The sequence below is a fragment of the Octopus sinensis genome, linkage group LG3, assembly GCF_006345805.1.
Source record: "Octopus sinensis linkage group LG3, ASM634580v1, whole genome shotgun sequence".
In the NCBI taxonomy this organism is placed as follows: Eukaryota; Metazoa; Mollusca; class Cephalopoda; order Octopoda; family Octopodidae; genus Octopus; species Octopus sinensis.
Genome location: NC_042999.1, coordinates 36,965,562 through 36,981,908, shown reverse-complemented (window position 1 = coordinate 36,981,908; position 16,347 = coordinate 36,965,562). Strand labels below are relative to the sequence as shown.

The window sequence follows — 16,347 nt, the reverse complement described above, 5'->3', positions numbered from 1 at the left end:
GGCAGTGTTTTTACGGCTGGATGCCCTTCCTAACGCCAACCACTCCGCGAGTGTAGTGGGTGTTTTTTACGTGCCACCTGCACAGGTGCCAGACAGAGCTGGCGAACAGCCACGAACGGATGGTGCTTTTACGTGTCACCGGCACGGGGCCAGGCGATGCTGGCAACGGACACAAACGGATGGTGCTTTTACGTGCCACCGACACGGGGCCAGACAGAGCTGGCAAACGGCCACGAACGGACGGTGCTTTTACGTGTCACCGGCACGGGGGCCAGCCGAGGCTGACAACGAACACGAACGGATGGTGCTTTTACGTGCCACCGACACGGGGCCAGACAGAGCTGGCAAACGGCCACGAACGGACGGTGCTTTTACGTGTCACCGGTACGGGGGCCAGCCGAGGCTGGCAACGGACGCGAACGGATGGTGCTTTTACGTGCCACCGACACGGTTGCCAGACAGAGCTGGCAAACGGCCACGAACGGACGGTGCTTTTACGTGTCACCGGCACGGGGGCCATCATCATCATACAAGCAGGGTCTTCCATTTGCAATCTTCTGTGAAAACATATCTGGCCACTGTGTTGTTTGTGCTCAAACAACTAGGGGAAATATTACCTTACTTGAAAACAGGTAAGGATTGCTGACAGGAAGAACAACCAATCATAGAAAATCTGCCTTGACAAATTCTGTCTAACCTACACAGGCATGGAAAGGTGATCATTAAAACAAGGTGATGATGATGTCAGTCACAGAAACAATTTTATCTTATGTGGGATAAAGTAAACTAAATATATATATATATGGTGTCACCGCATCCTTACTAAATAGAAAGAAAAAAGGCCTTGGTGTGAAAAAAAAGCTAGTAGAACAAGACAGATATTCATTTGAACAATAGTCACAGACGAGCCAAAACTATGTCATGTGAATAATTAAAATACAATTTACATGTACTTTCAGAAGAAAAAACTTGATCTAAAAAAAGCTCAATTGTTTTTTACACAGCTGGATATGGAAAAAATATCTTCACTTGAAACTTTGTTCCTATATATCCAGTGCATGAGAAACATAATTTACCTGCATGACAAGTGTAAGTATAGGTCAGGAGCTAGTACATCAGTATATCACCATTGTATGAAATGAAAATAACAATAAAATATAAACAGCTTTTGGTGAGGCTGAAATGCTCTCTTTATTTCTATAACTAAACCTAATGCAGCTAGCCAAATTTAAATTCATAACGTTCATACCTGATAATAAATGGCTGGTGGATCTCCATCATTCAACAATAAGGATCCAGCTGTTCAATCAACTGAATTACCTGCTCCTTAATTTATGTGAGGGCATTCCACAGACACATGTAGCCTTTATATAATTCTTAAGCAGAATCAACAGGACGGTGTGTAACAAGGATGAACCGTTTTGAAACACAGGTACAATCCACTTGATGGGCTTCTATACAGTTTCCACCAACCCCAATAAGTGTGGGTCAAACATGAGGCTATGAAATATGACATTTGCCCACTAAGTACAGGCCATACTGAGGCTAGGGAAAATGACCATTTGCTACTGTGTCAGTAGGATCAAACCTGGGACCTTATAGTTGCAAAGAAATCTTAACCATCTAGCTCTGCTATGCAGGTCTAGATTCTGGTTTCATAACCAAGACGACTAGAATTTATTTCAATTATGTGAGGCCTCTGAAAATTTGGAGCATTATTTTTTTCAAACTATCTTTCAATATCAAGTGAAACAAAATAATTTAAAGCATCATAAGGAGCAGTTAGTTACTAAATTTCCCTTCAATTTCCAACGAAAACTCACCAATCAAGACAGATTATTATTCATGCAGTTTTATGAAAACTTAGGCAGGAAAATATCCAACCTAATGTATCATCCCAACTAAATTAAGTTGGCAGAATTTTTGTTGCCAACAATATATAACCATTATTTACACAACAATTTGGTAATCATTTGAATGTGAGTTAGAATGAATTATAATAGATGTTCTAACTCACTACTCCTTAAATTCAAATCCTGCCAAGGTCAATCGTGCTTTCCACCTTTTGGAAAAATAATAAATAATAATAATAAATGGACCAATCTGAAGCAGTGAAATGACAAATGTAACAGTACCAGACAAGATGGATTGTATCTTTTTCTGGCTCTTTACATTCTAAGCTGAAATCCTGTGAAGGCCTAGTTGAGGTTGAGTGGTAGACTAGGTCCTTGTATCACCCACTAATCTGAGGATATCTTCTTCCCTCCTAGCTACCAATCCCAGAAGCCTTGCAAAGGATTATGAGCTCCTAACCAAATGATTAAGAGAGAGAGAGTGCATGTGTGTGTGTGTTCAAACAGAATTTTTATTGGTATTATAAATAACAAAAAAATGTCTTCAATACTTCATATGATATGCATAAAACTGGGACCACATCAACATGGCGGGGGCGACTAATGCCTTAAAATATTGTAATCATTTGGAAGAAACAAAGAACAAGAACATTAACATTTTGATAAATCATGACATCCAATTAAACACCTCATACTCTTTTATTTGTTTCAAACATGGGACTGCAGTCATGCCAGGGTACAACATTGAAGTGTTTTATAGAACAAATCAAACCATTTTTTCAAGTCTGGTACTTATTCAGACAAGGTCTTTTATTGCTGAACTGTTAAGTTATAAGACATAAACAAACCAACATAGTCTGTTGAATGGAGAGGAAGGCTTAATAAATCATTCACTTTCATCTAACAAATTCATTCACAGGGTATTGGCTGGCCCAGAATTATAAAAAAAAAACTGACCCAAAGTGACACACAGAGGGAATGAACACAAAAGCATATGGTTATGAAGTGAATTTCTTAATCATACAACCATACCTGTACCATGTATGCTTCACAATAAGATTTTGCTAGACTTTTTTTTTTAAAGTGAATTATAGACTTACCTGATTCTTGTAGGTACCTATATACAAGGAAATTAACTTCGTCACTGCTAAAGCTCATTATGGTATCCAAAGAGCAATTATGACTTGCTTTTCTTCATTTGGTAATCATCGATAAAAGCTTATCCTGAAAATAAAAATTTTAAAAAAAGTAGACTAAATATTAATGTAAATAACAAAAACTGAGCTCACTGAATGCTTATGGTATTAAAGGATTACTTGACTTATAAGCTAAATCAACTAAGTTCATCTAAGTTTATACTCAAATCTATGGATGGCAATTTGTTTTGCAAGTCAAAAACTTCACATTACATCAACCAATTGGGAAGAAGTATCGCATCAAACTAGTTCCACCTCAAATCATTTCACTATCAGATCCAGACTTAAGTTCTGATGATTTCTGTTGATACAATCGCTGGTGTGCAACAATCTGTTCCATGTTAAAATCCTCAGATACAAGGCATCCACTACTAAGAGAACACTTTTTAGTCACAAAACAGCCTCACTAATATTAGTTATATATACATATATATATCATCATCATCATCATCATCGTTTAACGTCCGTTTTCCGCGCTAGCACGGGTTGGACGGTTCAACCGGGGTCTGGGAAGCCAGAAGGCTGCACCAGGCTCCAGTCTGATCTGGCAGTGCTTCTACAGCTGGATGCCCTTCCTAACGCCAACCACTCCGTGAGTGTAGTGGGTGCTTTTTACGTGCCACCTGCACAGATGCCAGGGGGAGTTTGCCTGTTTTAATTAATCAAACCCATTAGAAATTAATCAAACTGCTCAAAATTAATTAATAAGCACCAACATTCCAATGTGCTAAGATTCTAAACATCAGGTCTCTCTCAGCTAGAAATATATATATATATATATATATATATATATATATATATTACACACACACGCATACACACATTTCTGTGTACGTGTGTATTGCACATATATACATATATATGTATGTATGTATATATCATTGCATTTCATCATCATCATTTTAGCATCCATATTCTCCATGACCAGAAATGTTTTCATAGAAGACTGGAAACAAAGGACACCAATTGTATGACAGTGACACAACAATCATGTCAATATAAGGTAACAGTAACATGCACACACACACACACACACTGGTAACAAAGTATTTGAACTGGGACAAAGTTCAAGCCTGCCTGATGGCAGTCTTCTAGTAATAAAAAATATTCTTCCTACATTCTTGATCCCTTTTAATTACACATCAACAACAAAGAGATGTTTCATTAACTACTAACTTCTTAAAACTGAACCAAACAATTTCTTCTTTTCATACCATTTTTCCATACATTACACATTAATTGTACATTCCATCATGGTTTTTTACAAGAACTCCAATAACAGGATGTAGTTTCTTGTTCAATAATGCGAAAACCAAACCAATACTTTGGTATAAAATCGTTCATATCTTATCTCGCCCCCCTCCCGCCCCACAGCCACAGAAAAAAACCACTTCTCCCCATTTGAACATGATAATGTTAAAACTTATAGCAGAGCTTAAAATTAATAATATTCTATTCATACTGACCTTTGTGACACCAAGTCCTCTTGATTATGGATTTCACCAATAGTCACTATAAAATATAAAATATAAATTCAGTACAGTTTTTACACAAATAGTATCAATAATATCACTATGATAATAAATTTACAAACAGTATATTGTTAAGGGAGCAAAAGAAACTGAAGATAATAGTAACTGAACTGATATCGAGTTGTTTAGCCCAAGATCGGTCCTGATCAAGCATAAATATATAAACAATGGTATTCCTGACATAACAAATAAAGCAGTCATGAGTAAACTGCAGAATACAGGACTTTCTAAATGGTGCACCTAATGAAAAATGACCTCAAATATTTTAATAGAGTAGTGCACCTGATAACAAGCTATGTCTTATGTGGTCTGCTTCTGGAGAAAGGTTGCAAATGTCTGATATAAAGTGGGCCCTTTTTTTTTTAAAAAAATGTGAATGGTTTAATTTGAGGAAATTTTGATAGCTATTTCCAGCAGATCAACTAACCACAAATAGAATCCCTTAAGCATACTATACTACCATGAATTGTTAAATCTATTTTTGATGCTTTACATGTGAAAGCCAAACATTTAACCATAGAATTTATTCTTGTATTAGAGGATTTGGTATTGATAGGTACTACAAGCAGGCTTTCCAGTTAACACCAGCTACTATGTCTGTATTCATAATTGTCATTTTTCCATCTGCTCTTTCATGCTCGCATAGATTGGATAGGTTTTTAAAGGGCAGTGACCTCTTATAACACACAGGGAAGAGACATGGCAAAACTATTTTAAAAGTAAGAGAGATACACACTGTACATCCTCTGTGTGTATCACACAGTCATTTTCCATTTTATTAGTTGCTCTACTTCAATAGAAACACAATGGATATATTTAGTGCTTCGCACATGCTGACACCCTTAACACAATAAAAAAAAAAATTATTACACAAATCTCAATTTGAAAAATTAATTTTTATCCACTCAGCCACTGCGTCTCCATGTAATGTGAGTATGAAAATCAGTTGACTGAATTAAGTATATAACAACACAATTTGAAATAGCTCTCGCTAAACAATGATTTTAAATTGTGAACAACTGGCCATACTAGTAATAAGCTACCCTGCCTCTTTGTTTCCAGTATAAAAAATTGTTAGGAGAGAAGAATCTCTTTCTAAAGCTGTAAAGATTAAAGTATTATGCACAAAAGCAACAGTGAATGAGTTAACACTTAGTGATTACTGGGTAGGTTCAGTTGTTAGGTAGGTTTCAGTAAAGAGGAAATTAATGGGAACAAATTTAAGCAGTTTCACATCAGTTCATAATATCTAAAAACTTGATAATCCAGGAGCAAACTACTGGTTTTGTTAAGCTTATATACATGTTAGTGTATATGTGCGTGGGAGGGGGTATACACACATATACAGATATACATATATTTTTTTGGATATATATATACATATACATACATCACAAACATATATGTACATTTTCAATGCACAGCACACCGGGCAAGTGTTTCCCACTATAGCCCAGGTCAAAGTCTTTGAATGGATATGGTAGACAGAAACTGAAAAAAGCCCATCATATATGGGTGTGGGTGTTTGTGTATCATTCTCTTGACATCATGTGATGATTGTAAATGAATATATTATTTGTTCCAGTCTTCTGTGAAAAATGTCTGGACATGAGAAATAACTTTGATGGGAAACGGGTGAGGGTTGGTGACAGTGAGAGCATCAAGTTGTAGAAAATCTGCTTCAACAAATTCCATGGATATTTAACCCTTTAGCATTTAAACTAGCCATATGCAGCCCAAATATTCTACCAGTTTTGTGTTCAAACCAGTCAGATCCAGACACCTATCTCACAATGTCCTCCTGAAAATATGCAATTACATCATCAAATCTCAGAGTTACAGGAAAATGTATGATTGATTAAAAGCAGTGTACTCTACTCTCTTTACTCTTTTACTTGTTTCAGTCATTTGACTGCGGCCATGCTGGAGCACCGCCTTTAGTCGAGCAAATCGACCCTGGGACTTATTCTTTGTAAGCCCAGTACTTATTCTATCGGTCTCTTTTGCCGAACCACTAAGTAACGGGGACGTAAACATTCCAGCATCGGTTGTCAAGCAATGCTAGGTGGACAAACACAGACACACAAACACACACACACACACACATATATATATATATATATATATATATATATATATATATATATATACATACATATACATATATACGGCAGGCTTCTTTCAGTTTCCGTCTACCAAATCCACTCACAAGGCATTGGTCGGCCCGGGGCTATAGCAGAAGACACTTGCCCAAGATGACACGCAGTGGGACTGAACCTGGAACCATGTGGTTGATTAGCAAGCTACTTACCACACAGCCACTCCTGCGCCTATTGTATGTATGATTAAATATGCCGAACCGCTAAGTAACGGGGACATAAACGCACCAGCATCGGTTGTCAAGCAATGCTAGGGGGACAAACACAGACACACAAACACGCATATATATATATATATATATATATATATATATATATATTATATATATATATATACATATATACGACGGACCTCTTTCAGTTTCCACCTACCAAATCCACTCACAAGGCATTGGTCGGCCCGGGGCTATAGCAGAAGACACTTGCCCAAGATGTCACGCAGTGGGACTGAACCCGGAACCATGTGGTTGGTTAGCAAGCTACTTACCACACAGCCACATATATATATATATATATATATATATATATGCATGCTCACATATGTGTGTGTGTGTGTATACATGTGTCTTTATACATGTCCTCACACTGTGACTATATGAGCAAAAACAATGACTCTTGCAAGTAATGTCCAGTGACAGTTTTGCTGCCACTGCTTCACATGAAGAAAAACAGTTGTCCACAAGAAGAATATCTGTCCACGGAGTACTACCTCAATAAATCTCATCAAATCTATGCCAGCATAGAAAAAAAATGAACATAAAAACAATAATACTCATGATGAAGTTAATGCTTGGAATATAACAAAAAACAGATTTCAATAAAATTATTATTAACCCTTTTGATACCAACCCACCTGAGACCAACCCTGATTCTATGACATTAACTTACTTCTTTAAGTGATCTAAAATTATAATTTTCCATCAAAATTTTATGCTAAATTGTTCCAGACCCCAGCTTAATAATTAAAAAATTATTTTACTAAATTCTTCATTATTTTAAAATTGAATTGAAACAAAGGCAGTTTATTTCAACAGAAATATGGTAACAAAAGGGTTAAGTTTTAATTTCTACATGAACACTTTGAAAATTAGGTTTTGTTATCAAGCAGTCCAAAACCATTTTAGATAGAAAAGGTGTTTTTTTTAAATGGACTAAGCAGAGCAGGAGGATACACATGGATGGAAAGAGTTGCTGAAGAGGTCTCAGATATGTGACAAGATTTCCAGATAATGGGCATAAGATAAAATAAGAATATTAATAAACAAGTGAAGAACAAATATATAGTGTGTGTATTTATTTGGCAAAAAATAAAAATTTTTTAAATGACCATCCTGAAATATAACTATTTTTTAAGAGCTTAATCCTTGACACTACACCCTGCTACCTGAGAACAGACTCTCACTGGTTTTATGATACAAAAAAAAAAATCACCTATTTTAGAATATTCCTTTTTAGATTAAAACCTTCCATCATAATGTTATCTGTTTCAGACACTAGCTTGGTAATAATGAAAAACCACCTCACTATATCTCTCGTGTTTTTCATTATTTCCAAAATTAACCCTTTAGTGTTCAGATTATTCTATCAAACATAATGCCTATTGATTCCCATTGATTTGAATTAATCATGCATTGTCTCATATCTCCAAGATCTTGATGGTGTAATCACTTAATGTAGAATAACATTGTAGGGTAGGTGTGACGGCCTGGATCTGGTCAGTTTGAACATAAAACAGATTAAATATTTTGGCCGGATATGGCCGGTTTAAATACTAAAGGGTTAATTGAAAAATAAACAATGTTTCAGTAGAAGTAAAATGAGAAAAGTGTTAAATATATTGCAATTATATGAAACTGGAGATTGAAATGCATGAAAGCAAACTTATATAGGTAAGATCTTTTACTTAAAAATGAAAACTTTAAAGAAAATATAAGGAATCCATAAATATATAATCTTGGTGGCAGTCAAACTTCTGATTAAACCAAGGAAACTATGATTCTATTAGTTTTTCATATCATTTATATTATGTTGATTGGAACTCCTGAAAGAAGTCTCGTCATTTTTCAGTGATTGGATGAGATTTAAACTCAGAATGCACAGAGCCAGAAGAGATACCACATGGCACTTCATCAGAGGTTCAACACTTCTGGCAATACACCAACCTGGGATGATACTCTGTTTATCGACACTTAAAGAATGAAAGACAAAGTTGACCTTTGTAGAATTTGAACTCAAAACACAGAGAGTTGGAACAAATTACCTTAACACATTCTTTCCATCACTTCATTAAGTCTGCCATTTCGCTTAGGTAATCTTAGTTATTGTTTAACCACAGGTCAAAAGTGGTTGAACAGACTTATAGTCAAAAATATTCCTGCTATTGCCAGTTCATTTTTCTTATATATTTTAGGACTACATTTCAAAATATGGTATGACTTGAGGGAATTTGGTTATTATTTCTAGCAAGTCATGTGATCACAAAGATGCACCCTTCATGTAGTTTTATTAATTAATGGAGTGGCAATAGCACAGTTAACTTTACATCACTCAATATAACATTACTACTATCTTGCATCTTGGGTGACCTTAGCAGAGTCCACTCTGTTGAGAGCAATTGTGCCAGGTCTCTAGGTTGAAGATACCTTCCTTCCTACCTTTTACCTTTCTTGGAAGTCCCATAAAAGAGTCATGAATACTGCTCTAAAATTTAGCTTTCAGCTTCATAACTCAGTACACTACAACTATATATGACTTAACTGATCTGAAAGAAGAGAGAAACTGACTTTGACAGATGATGAAAGTACAAGCTTTGAACTGACTTGTTAATTACATGATCAAAACTGACACTCTACTTACTAAGTCACTGCCTGCATTTAAATTTATGATGATGAACCAATAGATCTCTAACAGAAATAGCAGCCATATCTCCTCTAAGTCTCTACTCCCTCAAATCACAGCCTACCATTTTAAATAATAGTACATACCCGACAATGTTGTCCGAGATTCTATTAAAAAGATGGGATGGTCACAGTTGGAACAGCTTGATTAGACTACGACGATGATTAAATAGTTGAGCAGTGATCATATTCTTGTTTGACATAGTGTGATCACTTCAAACTAAAATTTCAAAATGATTCCACAGTAGGATGAATAAGGGGAAGCTTCAATATGTAACCCATGGAACATGATGAGGGGACTATATACAGTATACAGTAAATCAATTAACACAAAGTAAAAGATGGGAGATTTATGAAGTACCTCATAAAAGGAATCAATACTATAAAATATATAATATATCATCATTATCCCTTTAGCATCCACCTTGCTATACTCACATTTGTCGGATGGAATTTACTGAGGTGAATTTTTCTGTGCCTGGATGCCCTTCTTGTTGCCAGCCCTGCTTCTATGAGTAATTCACCAAATCAGAAATGTTTATATAGAAAATTGGAAACAAAAGGCACCACATGCATGACAGTGACACACACACACACACACACACACATTATATTATATATGTATTGAGAAGCGCTATCACAAAGTTTTCCTCATTATCAAATCCATATTTGGTTTCCCTTTACACATCATTTTTATTTCTGGGCATTATTAGTTGTCCTATTTGTTCCAAGCTAGATTTGATCTCTAATTATATTTCTAAATAGAGTTTATTAACACCTTAATCTACCAGGCTTGCTTGAGCCTTCAGCTTCTTGAAGGAGCCAAAGGAGCACTGCTGTCTTGCAACATTTTTAGACAGAGCCCATACAGTTCCAGCTCTGAACCAGAGTCAATTTTTCCAGAAAAAGAAACAAACAAGGAATATTCATCAACTCTAAAAAGATGAAAGGCAAAGTTGACCTCAATGAGAATTGAACATCATGTGTAGACAGCCGGACTGATTATTATAAAGTATTTTATCCACCACGCCAACAAATCTGCCAAATGGCTTGTGTTATCTACTAAGCTACCAATGCATGCACAATTAAATACAGCCTAGATTTACTGACTGATTTATAAATGCTGTATGTACTACTTCTTAAACTTTTATGGATTTCTGCTGTAATACCTTATTATATTATGGTAATTGACCCCACCCTTTGTGTGGTCAGCCTATTTATAATAATTCCGACAAAATTTGCCAGTTATCAGAATTGGATAAAAACTAGAATGGGAAACTCCTAAAAATCAAAGAAGCCAAATATATAGGATTGAGTTCAGTTAAATATGGTTATCCTAAAGGTATGTTGGCTAGATTTAATTCATTTTTTTCCTATGGAGGTGACAAATTTCATCTAGGAATGTGGCTAGATGTTAGTATGTATATGCCACTAACAAGGTCCAATGTGGCTGAAATGCATCTGGCATTCTTGCTAGCTACTGCTGGAACAATGAGATCATAGCCGTAGCCAATGCCAGTGTCACATAACCAGCCCATTTAAAAGTATCTTTCAACTGTTGGGTAATATGCTGTGCTTAAGAAGACCTGTTGAGTCAAGTGAAATCATTGTCATGGCTGATGCCAGTGCCACCTGACTGGCACTCATGCCAGTGGCATGTAAAAAGCACCATTCGAGCATGGACAGTGGCACGTAAAATGCCCCCCACTACAGTCTCAGAGTAGTTGGTGGTAGGAAGGGCATCCAGCTGTAGAAACCTTGCCAGTCCTCAGTCAAACCATCCAACCCATGCCAGCATAGAAATCAGATGTTAAACGATGATGATGATATTGTTTTTAAATACAGTACATCTATAAGATTTTATCTCTAGTCAAATACCACAGTAAATTTGCCTTTCAGTGATGTATTTTCATTGAGTATGATACACAGTAGGTTATTTCAATTTAATACTGCTTCTATTGCATATAAAGGATTTATATTTGTCATTTAGAAATAGAACTTTTTTTATCTAAGCTTAGTCAGAGGAAGAAAATAACCCGTAACCTTTATTTGCAGGATCTTAGAGGCTAAAAGTGCAGTAAAAGGAAGAAAACACAACTAATAGGTTAATGCAGCAGGAAGAAGCACATCAAGATATTGAGCTAACCTAAGACCAGAGACATGAACCAACAGAATGGACTCTGGCACTCAAGAGTCAGTAACTTGATTAGACCCAAGTGACAGTTTAATCTGCTTGAGAACCCTGGATTTGTGACACAAAAACCATCGGTTTTGAAGTGTTTGTATCTAAATTACCACCTTCTATCATAATTTTCTTTAAAACCTTTTAAATTATGCTCCAAACACTAGCTTACTAAGAACAGATATGGTTACTATTTTACGCAATCCTTAATTCATAATTATTTCCAATACGAAATGAAACACTTAAGTAGCAGGTTTCATTAGAAATATGATCACAAAAGGATTCAGTTGACCACTACCTAAGAACAGAGTTCACCTAACAGGCTTCTTGCACAGTACTGTTCATCTCAATGTTTCTCATAAGGGAAAGGTGTGAGATCTGAAAAGAAGGCAAATAAATAGCCATATTTAATAAAATAAAGATTGTCTTAAACTGCTCAAATACCATGGTGAAGAAAGAAGAATTGTAGAGATGCAAATCTATTATGTCTTCATATTAAAAAATATCGGTGGGGTGGTGCATGCAAGCATTTCACAAATATTTTTACCACCGAGCTTAGTATTTATAAGTTTCAGAACTACTGGTTTATCTAATTTCGTCGACAAGCATTTGGTTATTCAAGGCTATAGTATAGGACATTTGCCCAGACAATGGATTTGAGATTTAATCTAGTCATTGATTTGATCATTATCATTTGTAAAGCTTGTCAATCTCAGCTAAACTGGGTTTATGCAACATGCACACTTCACTAAATATCCTAAATCTACCCCACCTACCAACTCATTATTTATGTTCTCAAATAAAAAAAAAAAAAAAAAAAAAAAAGCAATCTAGTTTTGGAAGGGTTATAAAACAAAAGATACTCTAATGTATAGAATAACTTGAGCCAGAACAGAAAGTAAAAAAGTCTTAACAAGAACTGCTTATACATCAACAAACATAAATCAATACTGTACAAAGAACAGGAATTGTTACATGCTTATGCTACAGACAACTTTGTGAAGACTAAAGAGGGGAGAGAGAGAGAGAGAGAGAGCATAATACAGATTATTAGACCTAGTATCCATAGACCTATGACGGTTTCAAATGAGTATTGTCTGCAAAGGGTCAGGGTTGAAGAGTGATCTTGTTTCTTAGTAAATCTCACCTTTGTTCAACCTGTACTAATTGTGTGGTTGGTGAAAGAAATTCAAAGTATTGTTATTTAAAGAATTGAGAGAGCAATAAAAGTAGTAAAAGATCAAAATTTCCAGTTTAACACTGGAAGTTTTTATGGCTAACATCCAAGAGATGAATGAGTGGAAATATGTAGACTTCATCTAATTTTTTTATTCTTTTTCAGTCATTGGGCTGTGGCCATACTGGAGCACCACCCTGCAGGTCTTGGTCAATCGAATGAAGCCAAGTACTTATTTCAAGTCTGATACTTATTCTATCAGTATCTTCTCCTCTCACCCATCCAAACCACTAAATCAGGGCAACATAAACAAAGTTGTCAAGCAATGATATGCATACACATGTTAAATGATGATATATACATATGCACATTGTGTGTGTGTGTGAGAGAGAGAGACAGACAGTATAAAAACTACTAAATCCACAAGCAAGGCATCAGTCATCCCTGGGCTATAGAAGACACTTGTCAAAGGTGGCAGACAATGTGACTGAACCTCAAATTATGCAGTTGTGAAGCAAACTTCTTTACCACACAACCATCCATGCCTGTAAAAGTTAATATACATGATAGCCACTGAAATATAGGATCTAACCACTAAGCTGTCAGTTGAATAAGATAGAATACAAGGTCGAGCAAATTTTTAACAGTATGCCAAACATACTAGAGAAGTAGAAACCAAGTCAAAAATAATATGTAAAAGCAACATAAGTTCCTCCAACCCATCGAGGAGTGCAATAACTCCAAGAAGAGACTCGCGTTGTGACAACCAATAGAAAGCAAGTGTAGAATGAAGATGATAATGACATCTTTCCAACTAAAAATAGGATCTAAGATATTAAATTGAGGATTAAAATTATCAATTAATAGTCTATTTTCATTCAGCCTGAACTCTTCAGCCATGATTAAATAACTCATTTAAAGATATTCAAAATCGGAATCGAAATTGAACCAATTCTATGACTGGCACCCGGCAGTTGCCAGGGCCGCTGGACCGATTCCTGTGCAGGTGGCAAGTAAAGAAACACCGTGCTTGAGGAGATCCATTGAGTCAAGTACACCAACATAAAAAATCAATGGAAACTGCAGTTGTGATCCCTGTGCCAGTGGCACGTAAAAAGCACCATCCGAACGTTGCTGATGCCAGTGCCGCCTAGATTGGCTTCCATGCCAGTGGCACGTAAAAAGCACCATCCAAACGTGGGCGATGCCAGCGCCGCCTTGACTGGCTCCCGTGCCAGTGGCATGTAAAAAGCAACCACTACACTCACGGAGTGGTTGGCATCGGGAAGGGCATCCAGCTGTAGAAACATTGCCAGATCAGACTGGAGCCTGGTGCAGCCTTCTGGCTTCCTAGATCCCCAGTCGAACTGTCCACCCCATGCTAGCATGGAGAACAGACGTTACATGATGATGATGATGATGATTAGATATGTGAATAGCTAAATACTTTTAATCTTTAATTCCTTAATTTTAAAATAACACAGATATATGTAGCGCAGACATGGCTGGGTAGTAAAAAGTTTTCTTCCCCAACCACACTGCTTTGGGTTCAGTCACACTGCATGGCACCTTGGGTAAGTGTCTTCTGCAACAGTTCCATTTATCAAAAGTCCATATTCTTTTACTCGTTTCGATTGCAGCCATACTGGAGCACAGCTTTTAGTCAAAGAAATTTACCCCAGGGCTTATTCTTTGGAAGCCTAGTACTTATTCTATCAGTCTCTTTTGCCAAACCACTAAGTTACAGAAACATAAACACATTAACATTGGTTGTCAAGTGATGGTAGGGGGACAAACAGACACACAAACATATACATATATATATATATGTATATATACATAATGGGCTTCTTTCAGTTTCCATCTACCAAATCTACTCACAAGGCTTTGATCAGCCCAAAGTTATAAAAGACACTTGCCCAGGGTGCCACTCAGTGGGACTGAACCCAGAACCATGTGGTCAGTAAGCAAGCTACTTACCACATAGCCACTCCTGCGCCCATACTTAGGTAACAAAACATAACAGAAGTCATGAAGAATATGTGCAAGATCCAAGTCTTGTAATACAATACTGATAACAACAATAAGAAACTTAGATTTTGAGACAAAAACAAATCTGGCAGATTAACAGATATTTCATCATAGAACTGTACTTTGGAATAAATTCCAAGTTGTTTTGGAATAAATTCTGTCCAGTCTCTTTGGAATTTTATCAAACCTTGCCCTCAATTTTGTTTCAATAACCATACACAGTTTGATACCAAATAACTAGACGAAGATTAACTAGTTATTAATGTGATTGCTTTAACCTTTTAGCATTCAGATTACTGTCAAATGTAATGCTTGTTTATGCACATTGTTTTGAATTAATCATGCATTATTATCTCATAGTGTTGAGATTTTGATGATGTGATTGCTTGTTTATAGAATGACATTGTGAGTAGGTGTGAGAGTCTAAATCTGGCCGATTTCAACACAAAACAGGTAGAATATTTGGGCTGGATATGACTGGTTAACATGTTAAATAGTTAAAGATTTAAGAAACATCATCTGACTCTAAATTTACAATCCAGCTTTGAAACAAAATTTAGAATTTTTAAGGAAGTTAATTCTGCAAAAGTTTTAATATTTGAAAACTTTAACAAGAACTGAGCATATTAATAAAAAATCTGGCTTGTTTCTGAGATCACTGTAGTTTTAATGCTATAATATATATAGAATGGTTGTATACTGTCAATCTAACAAGAACGTGACAGTAGGGGGTACACCACGTTGTATAGCCCTAGGAGGCATCGAACGCCTCCTGACAGCTTCAACACATTTTTTCCCTGTGTCCTTATATACATATACGAAGGGGAGACAAACACCCCCAACCGCCAGAACTGCATCTAGGGACACCGTGTTTCAGGATCATTGTCCTTCATCGGCCTAGAGTAGCAGACACCGGTCGGCTGGTGATATTTGTCTGGACTTCGTATCTGTATATATGTAAACTCAGTGAAGTCTATTCACTGATTATCAAAATAAGAAATATTGAATTTCTAAATCTCTCGTAGAGACCTGTACGGTGGTGGGGCGATTGTAAATTTAGAGTCGGGGGAAAAAATGTGTCGAAGCTGTCAGGAGGCGTTCGATGCCTCCTAGGGCTATACAACGGTGGTGTACCCCCTACTGTCACGTTCTTGTTAGATTGACAGTATACAACCATTCTATCGCCCTACCACCGTACAGGTCTCTACGAGAGATTTAGAAATTCAATATTTCTTATATATATATATAGTCTACATAAAAAGCACCATCCGATCGTGGCATCTAAGCCCTGCACAAAAAAAAAGGCTTTCCTATCTGCGT

The 16,347-nt window shown here is 36.4% G+C and overlaps 1 protein-coding gene across 2 annotated transcripts in view; it reads right to left on the bottom strand.

Moving 5' to 3' along the window:
* LOC115209062 (F-box-like/WD repeat-containing protein TBL1X) overlaps positions 1-16,347 on the bottom strand; it is an 82,275-nt gene that overhangs the window by 50,405 nt on the left and 15,523 nt on the right. For both annotated transcript variants that reach the window (XM_029777139.2, XM_036500936.1), the window contains exons 2-3: positions 4,516-4,561; positions 2,954-3,077 (exon numbers count right to left, since the gene is read on the bottom strand). In XM_029777139.2, the coding sequence (XP_029632999.1) occupies positions 2,954-3,011 (58 nt within the window). In that variant the 5' untranslated portion in view covers positions 3,012-3,077; positions 4,516-4,561. The remainder of the gene's footprint in view (positions 1-2,953; positions 3,078-4,515; positions 4,562-16,347) is intronic.